General features: G+C 45.3%; 2 protein-coding genes across 3 annotated transcripts in view; both read right to left on the reverse strand.

Moving 5' to 3' along the window:
* The window catches only part of INTS4 (integrator complex subunit 4), a 35,678-nt gene extending 31,894 nt beyond the window's left edge, over nt 1-3,784 (reverse strand). The window contains exons 1-3 of one of the 2 annotated variants that reach the window (XM_038136424.1): nt 3,625-3,784; nt 2,626-2,817; nt 585-702 (exon numbers count right to left, since the gene is read on the reverse strand). In XM_038136424.1, the coding sequence (XP_037992352.1) occupies nt 585-702; nt 2,626-2,817; nt 3,625-3,678 (364 nt within the window). In that variant the 5' untranslated portion in view covers nt 3,679-3,784. Of the gene's footprint in view, nt 1-584; nt 703-2,625; nt 2,821-3,624 lie in introns of both variants that reach the window. The other variant, XM_038136416.1, reaches the window with a different exon arrangement.
* Nucleotides 3,785-5,486: 1,702 nt separating this feature from the next.
* On the reverse strand, nt 5,487-10,514 carry KCTD14 (potassium channel tetramerization domain containing 14). Its single transcript, XM_038158170.1, has 2 exons — nt 10,205-10,514; nt 5,487-7,234 (listed from the first exon to the last, which is right to left on the reverse strand). Exons 1-2 carry the CDS (start codon nt 10,262-10,264, stop codon nt 6,563-6,565), a joined length of 732 nt encoding a protein of 243 aa, XP_038014098.1. The 5' UTR covers nt 10,265-10,514; the 3' UTR covers nt 5,487-6,562.
* Between the last annotated feature and the right edge of the window lie 4,612 nt (nt 10,515-15,126).

Below are 15,126 nucleotides of genomic sequence, written 5' to 3' on the forward strand. Positions count from 1 at the left end.
CCTTTCAAGGCCTGAACCAGCCCAGCTCCCTCAGCCATGCCTTGTGCATCACATACTCCAGTCCTCTACCACCTCAGTGATTCTGCTGAACTCACCCAACCTTACCAGCACTAATCTGGCACTGGGAAACCCAAAACTGGAAAAGGTACTCCAGATGTGGCTTAACCAGTGCTGAGTAAAAGGGCATAATACCCTCCCTTAACCTGCTGGCTACGCTCCTGTTGATACAGCTTGATGAGCTGGCCTCTAGCATAATACAAAAAAATTCCTCTTCAAACACATTTCCAGTTTAAGCAAAACTGTCCTGTAGAACAGAGAACCTCAGAAGTAACAGCTCTCAGATGGAGATGCAAAAGCAAACTTCACACTTCTTTAGAACAAAGATATAGAGCAGGCAGGTCAGGGGAACATTCTTCTCCTCAGGACTGGTGTTATCTGTCATCATTCACAAAACCAGAAAATAAATACTCTAACCAGCAATTCCCAATCATACGCCTGAGATGTAAGGCCTTGCCACTGTCCCAAATGCTTTGACAGCATGATTCCACCTTGATCTCAAGCACCACATCAAAAATGAGGCTTACTCTCATTCTGAAGGGTGTTGATGGCATCATCCATAATGCAGTCTGGGGAAAACCCTGCAGTCTTTGACAACAACCCCAGCAAGGATGCAATCTTCAGTCTTACAGAAGCATCATTCTCCTGGAAAGAAATAACACCCCAAAAAATCCCCAATACAGCAAGGTTAAAGAAAAAAAAAAGAGAACAGCATATGTTACCTACATCCATCTACTAGTTTAAGAAACAGCAAATGCTGCCACAGGTGATAATTACATAAGTAAGCCTCATCAATTAATATTACATTTAAATTAATTTCAAAAATTCATGCTTTTAAAGATTTATTTTGAGGCCTCTAGAGACTCATGTACACAAGACTTCTGGTCATAACTGGATGGTCTCTCTTTCATTGTATTGCCAAGGATATCCAAAGCAGAGTAGAAAGGCAAAAAGTCCCCTGGATGTCACACATGGATCTTACCAAGCAACACTGAACACAAAGTTGCAGGAATATTACAGTAACAAACATCCCATCTTTCAACAAGAAATTTTACAATTACAACCGTTATATCTGTGAAGTGTTTAAGAGAGACTTCAGTGCCACACACAGCCTCCAAGGGACAAAAGCGACACCCAAGGTAGTAGTCCCTTTCTCAACTGGACTGAGAAGCGTTTTTTATTTTAGGGTTGAAGCCATGTGTTTGAATAATGGATACTGTCATCAGGACTGTATGGGGACTGCCCTACCAAAACATATAGGGATGAACGAGCAGGAGGCTACGGGACCATCCCAAACAAAACAATGACACTTCAAACACATAAATCATCACATAACTTCCACTGCAGTTACAGCTTTCAGGGTCAGGTTTCTGGGTGATCAGGGAAAGTGTAAGTGTTACAGAGTACTAAGAAACAAGTTATTTTGGAAATTTTGTCTGTAAGTAAAATAATGTCAGCTATGGCAGTTTTGAAAGCAGTATTTTTAAAAGCTGAATTCTGTAACAGGCTGTGCTCTTGCCAGTGTGATCTTGTCTGCAGGTTCATGAGTCTCTCTTCTAATACAGGCTACAAAACAAATTTCAAGCACAAATAATCTGTGTTATTTGTCCAGGAACTCTGTATTCATAGAATCAGAGAATAATTTATAATGGTAAAGACCTCTAAGATCATCAAGTCCAACCCTTAACCCAGCACTGACAAATCTACCACTAAACTGTGTCCCCAAGTGCCACATCTACCCATCTTTGAAACACCTTCAGGGATGGTGACTCAACCACTGCCCTGGGCAGCCTGTTCCAGTGCTTGATAATCTCTTCAGTGTGGAAAGTTTTCCAAATGTCAACCTAAACCTCCTTGGAGCAACTTGAGGCCATTTTCTTGTTGTACTGTTTGCTAATTGGAGAAGAGACCGATCCCAGTTTTTTTCACAGATTTGATATTAGGAAGAAAGTATTTACTGAGAGGGTGGTGAGGTACTGGCCCAGAGGAAATTGCCCAGGGAAGCTGCCTCATGCCTGGAAGTGCTCAAGGCCAGGCTGGATGGAATTTTGGACAACCCAGTCTAGCAGAAGGTGTCCCTGCCCTAGCAGAGGAGTCAGAAGTGGATGATCTTTAATGTCCCTTCCAACCCAAACCATTCCATGATACTGTGATTTTAAAAGTGCTGGTTTTTACCACATAAGCAATAGCTAAAAGGTTTCTCCACTGCTAGAGAAAATTAAGACTAAGGCAAGGACACATCAATCAGGAAAGTGTTAGATAAAGCTGAAACAGCTCTAGACAGCTGGGCTCCCTGGAAAACTTGACAGGTCTTTTGTCCCTTGCCAAGTTAACTTCCACACAGGTCATAAGTGGGATAACTTGTCCCAGGCTGCTGAAACCATCAGCACAGGGACCAAGTAACACAATCAGAAATCACTTGAGTTAAGGGCTACAGCTGCTCACTCTCAGCCCAAGCTGTTGGCAACTGAGTCAGCAACACAGGAGCCTGTGAGCCCCTGTTCAACACCCCACGCCAAGCAAACAGGAGCAGAAGGAGCAAGCATGTTTGGCTCCCAGCTTCACCACCTTGTAATAATGCTCCAGCAGGATCCTGACAACCCCTTCCACACTCTCCGCTTCCACGGGCTTCCTGGCAAACTGGAGCAGGTACTGCAAGGCATCAGCAGGCGAGGTGGCTTTGCACAGGTCCACGTGAAGCGCTGCCGACTTGCTGGGCTTGGTCAGCCGCAGCTTCTTAGTGGACAGGTCCTCATGCTGCTGCTGTGGGAGAGGGACACGGCTCAGAAACAGCATATCCACACCCACTCCTTTCCAAACTGAGCACAGGGAGGCCTAAGGAAGCTCCCACGTCCCACCGCAGTCACTAGTCCCTTCTTCATCTGTCCCAGGGAGAAACCCATCCTCAGACTGCTGTGGCTGTTACTGTCCTGCCCAGGTAATCCCTATCCCCGTGAAACACGGCCTCTCCCCACCCTAGGCTGGGTCAAATCCTGCTACTTCCAACACCAAACAACGAACCCAGGGCAAACACGACTTCTCCCACTCCCACCAGCCCGGAGCAGCCAGAAACTCGCTGTAGTTCCTTCCCCAGTCGCGGGCTGGGGGATGCTTCCTCTTCCCCGCAGCAGTCCCGGCCCTGCTCAGGTCAAAGAATCAACAAAACGAGTCTGGTTGGCAGGGACCACAGTGGGTCATCTCGTCCCACCTCCCTCTCAAGCAAGGTCATCCCAGAGCACACTGCACAGGACTGCGCCCGGACGGTTCTTGAGTATCTCTAGTGAGAGAGACTCCACAACCTCTCTCCCTGCCCACCCTGAGACCACCTTCCCTCAGACCTCTCCCTTCCGGCAGCTTCAGCCTTCCTAAATTCGGGGTCGACCCGTCCCGCTCCTCCCCGACCCCTCAGGGACGGCCCCAGCCCCGACGCCTGGCGAGCGGGCGGCGCTCCCAGGCTCGGCGCCGGGCTGGGCCGGCGGGTTTCCCCACAGCTCCGCCTCACCCGCCAGCACGTTCTGCACGGCAGAGCTCGGAACCGTCCATCCTAGCCCAGGGGGCACGCGTTACCTGGACCACCTTGGTGAACTCCTCATACACCCGCTTCTTCAGGTGCGCCGCCATGACGCCGCCGCGCGACCCGGAAGAGGAGCCATAGAGCTGCCGCGGGGAGGGGCCCGAGGCGCGGCCTCTCTTTCCCCCGGAGGCCGCACTCGATGGTCCGGCGGCCTCCCGTTGCCATGGGGACGAGGGCCCACCATGGCGGCCGCGGCTCGGCCCGCCCCGCCCCAGGGTGTCTGCCCCGCGCTGCTTCCCCCCCAAAGTACACCCAGGTTTCACTAGTATTCGATTTTAAGCCGACTTTCCCGCCTATTTCTGCTTTTTTAGCAAACAAAGAAATGAATGATCATTGGTTCTAAATTGTATAATTCTCGTCATTAATTAGTATTCTGTCCTCTATTGGTTATTTATTCTTGCTTCTCACGTTAATCAGTCCCCATTTCTCAGTATTTTTGCTATCTTTTTCACAGGTAGGGACTTTTGCGGCACATGCTGAAGAGACTTAGTTATCTTCTGGTTTCTGCAAAACGCCCTTGTAATCTACAAATTCTGCATTTTTTGTGTCCACTTTCAGAAATACATCTCTCTCTCTCTCTCTCTCTCTCTCTCGCAGGTTTTGTTCATCAAAGCGTATCAGGGCTAGTTTCACAAAACTTAAAGTTTCAATGATTTTCCCAATCAAACTCTAACAATAACAGTTTGTGTAAAGAAACTTATCTGCGTGCTGGCTAAAAGTGACTTAAGACCAGTACAATGCTAATAAATAATATATTGCTTATGATTAATTAAAACAAGTAATTGAGAATAATTAGAAAAATTATTTCCATCAGAATCGTAGAATCACTAAAGTCAGAAAAAATTTCTATGATCATTGAGTTCAACCATTAACCCAGCACTGCCAAGCCCACCACTAAACTCTGTCCCCAAGTGCCACATCCACGCATTTTTTGAGCACTTCCAGGGATGGTGACTCAACCAATTCCTCGGGCAGCCTGTTCCAGTGTCTGACCACCCTTTCAGTGAATACATTTTTTTCCTGGTGATTTTCCTGGCACAACTTGAGGCCATTTCTCTTGTCCTGTGCCTCACCTGGCTGCACGCTCCTTTCAGGCAGTTGTAGGGAGTGATAAGGTCCCCCCTGAGCCTCCTTTTCTCCAGGCTAAACACCCCCAGCTCCCTCAGCTGCTCCTCATCAGACATGCACTCCAGACCCTTCCCCAGCTCCACTGCCCTTCTCCAGGACACTCCAGGGCCTCAATGTCCTTCTTGGAGTGAGGGGCCCCAAACTGAACACAGGATTACATTGTGTGCCAATTAAAGTTTCTCATGGCAGCAGTCCTATAGACTTAAGAGGTTGGTTGGTGTGAGGCTTTAACTATTATATACTGAGATTTTTTTTCTCCTAATATCAAATTTTCATCTCTGTTGTTGCAACTTAAGCCAATTTCCCCGCCCTTAGTATGGACAAAGTGTAACAGATCTCCTTAAAGCAGCCTTTTGTCTACTGGGAGGCCTCTTCAATCTCCCTTCTTCCAGGCTGAGCACCACCAAATACTTGGTTACGATCAAATGAGCCTATTTCCTAAACCTTTTTATCCTCTCAGACACTGACTGTGTCCATTCTTACCAAGGCTATGAACGTGAGAGATCTCAGAGTCCCTTCACACTTACAGCAGAACTGCCCTGCAGTCACTGGAGTGACTCATGACTGTCACTGGGGGGAGGTCCATGCTCGGATAAGCACATCTGAAACATAGCTTAATTAGGAATGGTTCAAATCTATTATCCTAAAGACAAAACTTCAGATCTTTAGAATTCAGGGATCTTGAGGGGAAAATGTCAGTAAATAAAGCACTTCTGCATCATTCAAAAAATTTTTAATTTATTTATTTGAAATCCCAGGGACCATTCTATGATTCTGTGGTTATTGTCTTTGACTGGAAGAAATCCATTTTCCGGGAAGTAAAGGAAATATGGTCTTTATCAAATCAGCCATTATGATTCTCAGAGTGATTAAACCCAAGCCATTTCCAGTATAAAAATAAATTTTCAAATTCTAAGGTTTTTAAAAACACCTTGTAGAATGCAACTTGTAAAAGAGAATTTGCAGGCTGTTGCTTCAGTACCAATTGCTTCCCACCAAATCATGGCAGGTTTTCCCAATTCTTCCAGGAGCTTATGTAGTTAGAAATAGCATCATCATAATAATGAGTGTCATAAGAAAATGATTAAGATTGTGTGGTCTGAAAGAGGAGTGTGTGTCCTTAGATTATAAACTCCTCACATCAGTGATGTTTTTGCCTTTTGTTGATCCTGGACCATAGCTGAGGTTCTCTGTCTTTCCTTCAGAACAAATAATAAATAATGGTAATAAATACATTGACTAGAGAGTAGGCTGTCTGCTGGAGAAATAAGAAGCAATCATAGGACACTGAATCCTTCCTTTTAACCCAGATTCTAGTGTAGAAAGGCAGGAGATTAATAGCTTTTGCCTTCCCACTTAGAAACCAAATTAAATTTGAGTATGTGGTAATATCACTGTTTCAGTCAGGATTTCCACATATGCGGCCTGTTCCCATTTGCACTGAGAGAGCAACTCTACATGTCCATGAGACATATTTGGGATTATTCATTTCCCTTAGGTTGAATGAGGTTGGCTCAATTCATAGATCCATCTCTTTGAACTGAATGAATACTAAGCAACACTGAAGAGTAAAATTCCTCCTTTTTCTGGAGCCTTTTAAAACCCTTAAAAAGTTATCCCCTAAATCCCAAGTAAAGTGGCTCTTAAGTGCTCTTTGATACGGAAAACAGCCAAAGAAGATTCTTTTGTTGGCCTGTGCTTATCTTCCTGTCCCTCTGGTAGCTCGTGGTTTAGTCTCCACAGTCCATGTTAATTTGTTTCAGTGATTGCTTTCTGATGTTCCCTATCAATGGTGGCACTTTGCTACCACCAGGTGAACAGGAACTTGTAGAAGAAGTCATGCGATTTGAAGCGAAAACCTTTTTCAGCAACATGGGGCTGAAAGGATATTTTATACCCTTTGGCTTCAACATCCATTTGAATGCAGTCCAGCAGATCAGAAATACTGGGCACAGCCTTCCAGGGGCCAAACTTCACCACGGATTTTTTATCCATGTCCAAACTGTTCAAGGCATCCTGACACCTGGCTGCGTCTTCCTCGGTTCTGACCACGCATACGATGACGCTGGACTGTCGGGATGCAACCGCTTCCGCCCTCGCAATGCGGATCATCAGCTCGATGTTCTCACTGTAGTTGGGCACACGAGCCAGAAACTGCTTCCTCGCCACGAGCTCCCCAAAGATCTGTGGGGAGTCCTCAAGCTGCTTGATCAAAGGCTCTATGTCATAGAACAACGCCTCCTTGTAGACGTCCTGGATGCACTGGGTGGGCACCTGGTTACTGCGCAGGTACTCCAAGATGTATTTGAAGTAGGTGCCTGGCCTGTCGATGAAAAACCTCCCTTCAGAATCAGTTCTGAGTTTGGGCTGGCCAGTGAACATCTCTGCCAGCTTAGAGCCCGGGTGTTTTTTCAAGGTGCTCAGCGTTGTTGTGTACATCTCCCCACCAACATTTAACTCCACAATTGGTGACAACTGAAAAAAAAAATGTGACAAAAAGCCATGCACATTATCAGGCTGAGGTCATCAACATGGAAGTGTCAAGGAAAAGACAGATGATTGTGGTTGGATATCACAGAGGGGGTATCAGGGACAGCCAAAGGTTATACAGAGACTCCATCATCAGAAGGCATGAAAAGACACTTTATTTTTAGAAATCTACAGTTCTTATAGAAACAATGGTGGACCTAAGAGCTGATTGGCCTTTAGGAATCTTCTCTCATACTATTGGTGCACTATGAACAGCAGACTCTGGAGAACCACATCTATAAACAATGGTTAGAGAAAAAGAGAGACAATAATTGTTTGAATTCTTTCCTCTAGGTTTCCCAGCTTCTACAATCCTGTGATAACCATGTCTCTCTCTGTTCAGAGGATATGTAATTACCAGAGTTGGAGGATGGAATGATGGTATTGGTGAAGAGCAGTATGAGTTCCCATTTTGTATCCGATAGGAACCTCCACCTGATTTATTGCAAAAAGCAGATTCAGAATGCTAATACAGCTCTCACCACCAGAGCAGCAGACTTGGACATTTCTAAATGGCTAAGTCCTCACCTCATCTTTGGGTTGTAGGAAAGTGTCATTTACCTGATGGGAAAGAGGGAAAAGAAGTACCCTGCCCAGGAAAGCTGGGAGTGACTACAGGATCCAACACTGATCTCCTAAGTAACTCACAAGCATTGTCCCTGTGGACCACCTACAGCAAGAGCAGTACGTGAGCTCTCATCCACCCCATGTGCAGAGGGACAAAGAGCCCAAAGCTGTGCTATTTAATTTTTATTATCTGAACTGTTCTTTCCTCTCAAAGGAGAAACTAAAGCTCTTTAAACCTTATAAATAGGTGGAATTGGCTTCTACTTGTCTGGGGGTTCAGCTACAAACACTGAAGTAAGACACAAAAATCCATCATGTCAGAGGTGCTGGATAGAAGCTGTTTAGCAAAGCACCTAAAAATGTATGATGGCTTTGGTTAGGAAGTAAAGGAAATATTTCATGCAACTGACACAGACTTAAGAGGGAAAAATGTAAAGATTGTGTGTTTTATTTTCATTTTTTAACCCTCTGTATTAACACCATTGTGAGAATTGAAGGACACATGAATACCTGGAAAGCGGAACTTTTAAAATTGACTTTCCTGTATGTTCAGTTCTGAAAAATTTTGCTATCTTCCCTTTGCACTTGGTCATATTATGTAGCACTCAGCAGATGAGAAGAAAAAGGAAGAAAGAAAGAAGACAGTTCTTTTCCTCCTGCCAGCACTACTGTAATGCAAGTCACAAGCCAGGCCAGGGCCACACCTGCCATTGGGAAGGCGCGAGTCAATAAACAACCCTATTTTCCAGAAGCTCACCTGCACTTTCTTGGATCTGATCACGAAAGGAGCTGCCTCAGTGCTGCTGGTCACATGCCTCAGGTGAAGTGTGTACTTAAGTGCTTAGCTGGATCACATGGGTACAGATCCACGGGATGACGTGAGCTGATCTCACACCAAGAGAAGGGGGGGCTCCTGTGCCCTCTCCCTGTCCTGTTCTTGTACGTCTCTATGTGCTCTCTTGCTCACCTCATGCCAGCTCTGCTTCTCTTTCATCTTAGTGCGCTGGATTGGCTGACAGAGGATTTAATGAGTACAGAGCTGACAAAAAGATGGGACTAGGAACAGACAGCCTGGTGCAATGGGAGACCTTCCCTTTAAACAGGAGCAAACTATCATATTTAGCAAAAATTTGCTCAGACCCTAAGCAAGCCAGGGAAGCAACAGGAGATTCAGGCCAAAGACCCTGCTGGAATATTGCTTTGCACTAGTGTAGGTAGTTTCATTTCAAGAGCAACCATTTACACTTGGGTCAAGAAGACAAGTACTGTTCTGTCTGAGACTATCTTGTGATTTCCACCTACTGAAAAACACAGCCCAAAGCTGTTTCTGTAGTCAAGTCTCTCCCTAGGAGATTTGCTATTTGTCCAAGAGCTACCAACAGCACTCCCCACCAGGGACCATTTGACAGGAGAGTCTCAGGCTTTTGAGCCTTTGCTCCTTTTTCAGATGGCAGGTCAGATGTTTCATGCTGTTTGTCACTTATACAAATGGATAACATGTTATTCCTTAATGCAGTAGCCCAAATAACTTCATGTTCTTGCATCTTGATTAATGGTTTTAGCCTGGCATCAAAGTGGTTCCCAGTGGACTGGAAGTACTGGCACCAGTTGATTCCAAGTTCTGTAATTAGCCAGCAAGGTGACACTCAGGAAAGTCATTCCATCTATTTGTGCCCCAGTTTACTAATCTGTAGAACAGTTACTTCCACAGGGAAGCATTTTGCAACTTACATCTGAAAAGTGCAAGGTAGGAAGGTTGGGTTTTCTTAACATAGAGAGGTCTGGAGAAGAGATTGTTCAGCTTTGGCCAAGAAGACAAATTGGTCAACAATAGACTGAGGGCAGAGGAGAGTAAAAAGAAATAATCTCATCACTGCTTGCTGCCTAGTAACATGCTGTTTGTCTGAGACTGCCATTAATTTTCCTTATAGCTAGAGAACCTCCCACCTGATGATCCTGCATGTCAACAACACAGGGCAGCTTTGGCATCATTAGAGACTCATAAGACTTGTTGAAAACCCCAAAACCTACTATAGGCTTTTATTTAGGGAACTGACCAAATAAAGTTCGTATTAACTGAATTCCATTTCTTGCCAAAGAAGAAGAAACACTGGTTATTTGCTGTCGTCAGATCTTGCATGCCTGTGAGAGACCTGGCCCTCCTGTAACACAACAGGTGCACACAGGCACAGCTTTTTAACTAGAATCCTCTTCTTAGGGATATATTTGGCAAGGTGTGGTGTCTTCAGATTAGCATATGGGGAAAAAAACCCCACTCAAATGTAGCCCAATAGGGGTGCTTTGATCCCGCATGAGGGAATTGTGCCCTTGAGGATATAGCTTACTCACCATATGCAGGCTGCCGGTGACCTGCTTCCCAAGAGGCTTGTGCTCCGACGAAATGCTCATCTTCCCCAGGAGCTGAGGACTCAGCTGTTTGGGAAAACCTACTGCTCAGTGCTGGTGTCCTACTCCACACGCAGGTTGGCTCCCAGCAGTGCTCCAATCCTCTTTCACTTGGTCCTTCTTCGTTGGGTCAGTTTTCCCCCGCTCCCAGCCCGGCTGCTGCCACGGAGGTTTCAGTTTGTCCCAGGCAGAGTCCTTGTTCTAGCTGCAGGTGTAGGGAGAGGGGAGGGGACAGCCTGAAAGCGGAAGTATTTGCTCATTAGTTTTCTGGCAACCAGCAAGGTGCAGGGTGGACTCAGGCTGGCTGCCAGCACACACCTTGTGTGCTGCTATCTGAGTGGTGACTGAGGGTTGAATAATCCCTTCCAAGGAAGGCACCTTCGATGAGCCCCGTGAGGTGTGCCTGTGTGTCCACCTCTGCCTTGACAACAGGTTGTATCAAAACCAGTTAACATTTTCACAGCTTTTTGGCCTCCATGAGCTGCTGCTTTAAAGCAGAGTTTATCCCAAACAATTTCACTGATCCCATTTTTCACTCACACTGATGACAGATCTACAGGATGTCTACAATCTGTTCAAGGTGGTGCCATTTTCTTCCTTACCATACAATCTCTGGGCACTGAGTAATTTGTGCAAGGTAAATAAAACCAAACCTGAATCTCCGCTTGAGCATGAACTCTTCTTTTCAATTGGCCATAAATATTTGATTATTATCTTTGCATGACATTGTTTTCTAATATCCTGTATCCACCAAATATAGAATGTGGACAGCACCACAGATTTAGTGGTTGTAAGACTATCACAAAATCAAAACACTCACAAGGATGTAGTGAAGGTGAACTTGAAAGTACTTAAAGGGGGACTTATAAAAGAAGGAGAGTGAATTTTTACCTGAGCACATCATAACAGGGCAAGGGGAAACAGCTTGAAGATAAAAGAGGAGAGATTTAGATTAGATATAAGGAAGACATTCTTTAATGTGAGAGTGATGAGACACTGGCACGGGTTGAGAAAGCTGTGGATGCCCCATTCCTGGAAATGTTAAAGGCCTGATTAAATGGGGCTTTGAGCAACCTGTTCTAGTGGAAGGTGTCCCTACTTATGATGGGGTGTGTGGGGGGGAGGGGGGTGTTTGGAACTAGATAATCTTTGAGGTTCCTTCCCAATCCAAATAGTTCTGTGATTCTATGATGATTCTCTGTCTGTGTAAATTTATTAAGCACAGAATATTATATCAGAACTAGCTTAAATAACCTCTCCAGAACCAGACCACAGGCCTTGAGGATCTCCTTTATTTCATTCCAGGTGATTCTAAGTGCACTGTTGCTTACAAATTTGTCTTCAGGGCACTCATCACTTCTGTGTCTTTGTTTCATTCTGGTGGCAAAATTGACATGGGCGTGATTGTCCAGAGATGTAACTTAATGCTTGTAATGAGAGACAATATCTTTTATTTGATCAGCTGATACAAATGGATAAATCTTAAAACAAAAATCCATGTTTTAAGGCACACAAGGCATTCTCATGTCTGTCAGATTCTGCTTCAGCTTGCTTGGGGGTTTTTTTCCATTTCTTTTCCGGTTTCTGTTGGTCTAACAAAAGATGTTATCCCCTCTACCAGCCTTGCCTCACTGCCCTTTGTTTCAAGATGCTTCCCTTTGCCAGCAACCAAAGAAAAAGCTCAGACAAATACAGCGCTTCCTAAAAATCTTCCTGAGGGAGATGTTGATTAAGAAAATTGACAGCATGGTATATAAGGAAATAATTTGCACAAAATCTGCACTGTGCTCATGGACACTAGCTTTGTTGCTTTTGAATACCCCAGGGGTTTTGCTGAATCTGTATCCTCTCAGAAGACAGCATTGATCTGAGCAGGAGCTTGAGGCACAGAGGGAAAAACAGTTGGAATTTAGATTGATTTACTCTCTTGAAGCCTGTCCTCATGAAAGGCTCCATCAAAGCTGGGCCCAGACTCTTGAATGCTTTGTGCATTTGGGTAAGCTTATAATTGAGCCTATCTTACATTTTGCTTTTGGTTCTCTTAAGCATCCTCAGGAATCCTCAATGATAACCTCTGTCTGAGTTATCTCTGCTGCTTTGAATAGAAATGCTTGAATTTTCCCTTTACCAGAACAGCAGAACTGGTAGTGCTGGATGCACCAGTAAGGTCTGCTTGGGACCCCAGGTTTTGTGACTTGCAATAAATTTTATAAGATTAATGCTTACTGGAAAACAGGGAGACCTGGAAGATCTGCATGTCCCGGACTTCTAAGGGCTGCAAATCCCATTCTTTGGGCCGGCTTTTATAGATGTTTCAGATAATATCCTGGATATAGCTGACAGAGTTCACACCCACCATGTCTTCAATGCTGGAAGTGGTAACCTTTCCTTCTGCAGCTGCAGAAATGGAGAGATGGGTGGACCATCACCTCTCTGCTCACACAAGCTTTTCACTCAGGCAGGGTGGAGGGCATGACCTTGCTCATCTGAGAGATTTCCCCAAATCAGAATCAAGGGTGGCTAATGGCATTCAATTCCACAACAGCAATCCTTACCACTTTAGCAAAAAGAATAGTTGCCAGCTCAGAGAGTCCACAACACTCTTCTACTGCTACACCAGCCATGGCTAGTCCTTCAGTGTGATGAATATACTGGTCTGGTTCCTCTGCCCACAGTTTTTATTTGATATAAAAGGGATATTTCCAAACCTGTAAGCTCTTTCAGGCAGGCACCATCCTTTCCCTGTTTTTTCATGAAAGAATTAGCCTATGCCTGGGCCTTGGATGAGCAACCACAAATTGAATCATAAGAATAATCATATAAATGCTTAGAAATTTGGTTTTACCAAAGAAGAATTACTTGACAGTGACTTTGTGGGTAATAAATATGTGCTTTTTGAAAATTGTCTAAATATTTATATAACATGAGCTGGAACATCTCTGTGCTGATACATACATTTACTCAGAGAGTGATGAGGCACCGGCACAGATTGCCCAGAGAAGTTATGGCTGTCCCACCCCTTGAAGTGTTTAAGGTTAGGTGGGATGTGGCCTTGATGAAACTGACCCGGTAGGTTACATCCCTGCCTGTGGCAGGGGAGGTTGGAACTAGGAGATCTTTAAGGTCTCTTTTAACCTAAACCACTCTGTGATTCTGTGACTGTGCGTCAGTTTGGAAAATAGTACTATCCATAAAAGTATTGATAAAGTATTTATTTCTTTAATATATTGAGTTTTCAGCCTCTGTTTAAGAGACTCAGCAATTCAAGAACCACTCCCAAATCAAACACCTTGTGCTGTGCAAACACTGTCAGCATTCCTAACTGGTGCCTTCCAGCCATTTATCAGCTCCACCCACCTTCTCAGGATGCATGGCTGAAGGCTTGTATCTGAGATCTGAGCTGCCACAGTGCATTCCACTGTTAAACAGCACAACAATTTTTCTCCTTTTTTTCTGTGCAATTAATGTTTCACTAAAATAAAAGCAAAGCAGGAAGGTCCTGCTCTTGTCTTCCTTTTACAGTGCTGTGGATCTTCACTTGCTGCTGAGCAATCAGGATCCCGCTAAAGGGGTCAACATGAATACATGAGCAAGGCATGGAGCTTCCTAGAAGTGAGTGGAGGAAACAGGCATACCATCTGCAGAACATCTGTTCATTTTAGATGGAGGCTTTTGGAGCTGATGAAACTCTGATTTGATCCTGAAGAATATTATTTCACTTTTGTGGTATGGCAGATTCAGAGAGCCCCTGTAGCATCACAAACAACACAACCAGAGCCTGCAGCACAGGGCATGGTGACAATCCTCCTATCACCACAGGTGTTCAGAGATCTCCAGTTTTATAATCAAAAGTGGAAAGTTGATGGAGAACCAGTGTTTGTTCAGCCAAAGGAGCACTATTTCAAGAGCTGAGGTTTTTTTAACATGTTCTGAACAGGCAAAGGGGCACTTTCCTCTAGTGCCCAGCTCAGGATTTCCCAAGGGTGGTGTGTCTGGGAGGGAATGAGTCACTTGGAGGTGGGACCAACCTTTCCTGAATGTCCAATCTGCCTGTGAAGAGCTTGCAGCTCCTGCCCACCCACCCAGTGAGGGCTTTGTCCCTGGTTTCCCTACAGTTCACAGGGATCAGAAGTGAGCAAGGTCCTACCTTCCTACTCCAGCTGAGCATCCCCACCTCCTCCTCTGTCCCCAGCTCTGGAGTGTGTCATGGCCAAGCAAGGAGGAGCAGAACTACCTCACCTGTTTTGCTGGGGCTTGTGAGGATTCAGGTTGTTCACAGGAGAGGACATGGTGCTGGGAATCCAGGAGAGAAGGGAACATTGTGGGAGGGAAGGAAGGATGCTGGAGAGCAGGTTGGGATTCAGCTCCAAGCACAGAATGATGGCAGGATTACACTGAGATTTTGCAAGGTGGGAGAGACAGAGAGCTGGGGGAACATTGATCTCAAACCCCACCAAAGAAACCCAGCTCATCTCCCTGCACCGAAGCCTGGCCTTGGTGGCCAAGGTCCTTCACCCTCATGTGCTGGGGGACAGTAGTTCGACAGAAGTGACAGCTGGTAGGAAACACAGGACGCATCTGCACAAGGCTTTGCATTTTATTTACACTTCCAAAGAGAACAGTTTGGAGGGGTTTAGGCACACACAGAAAAAAGCATCGCTTCAAAGTTACAGATGCCTTCTACAAAGCAACTACACAAACCATTCATTTCTGCCCTGCAGAAATCCCCCTAGGAGAGGACTGAAACGAAGCAGGAAGCTTGCCGGCAGGATCGGCCACAGTACAAGTCAGATGGTACAGACAGCACCCAGCAGGCAGACAGCCAAGCTCTGCGCTGCTCACGAAGGACGCTCCTCGGTGGGACT

This window comes from Motacilla alba, chromosome 1, assembly GCF_015832195.1.
Source record: "Motacilla alba alba isolate MOTALB_02 chromosome 1, Motacilla_alba_V1.0_pri, whole genome shotgun sequence".
Taxonomy (NCBI): domain Eukaryota; kingdom Metazoa; phylum Chordata; class Aves; order Passeriformes; family Motacillidae; genus Motacilla; species Motacilla alba.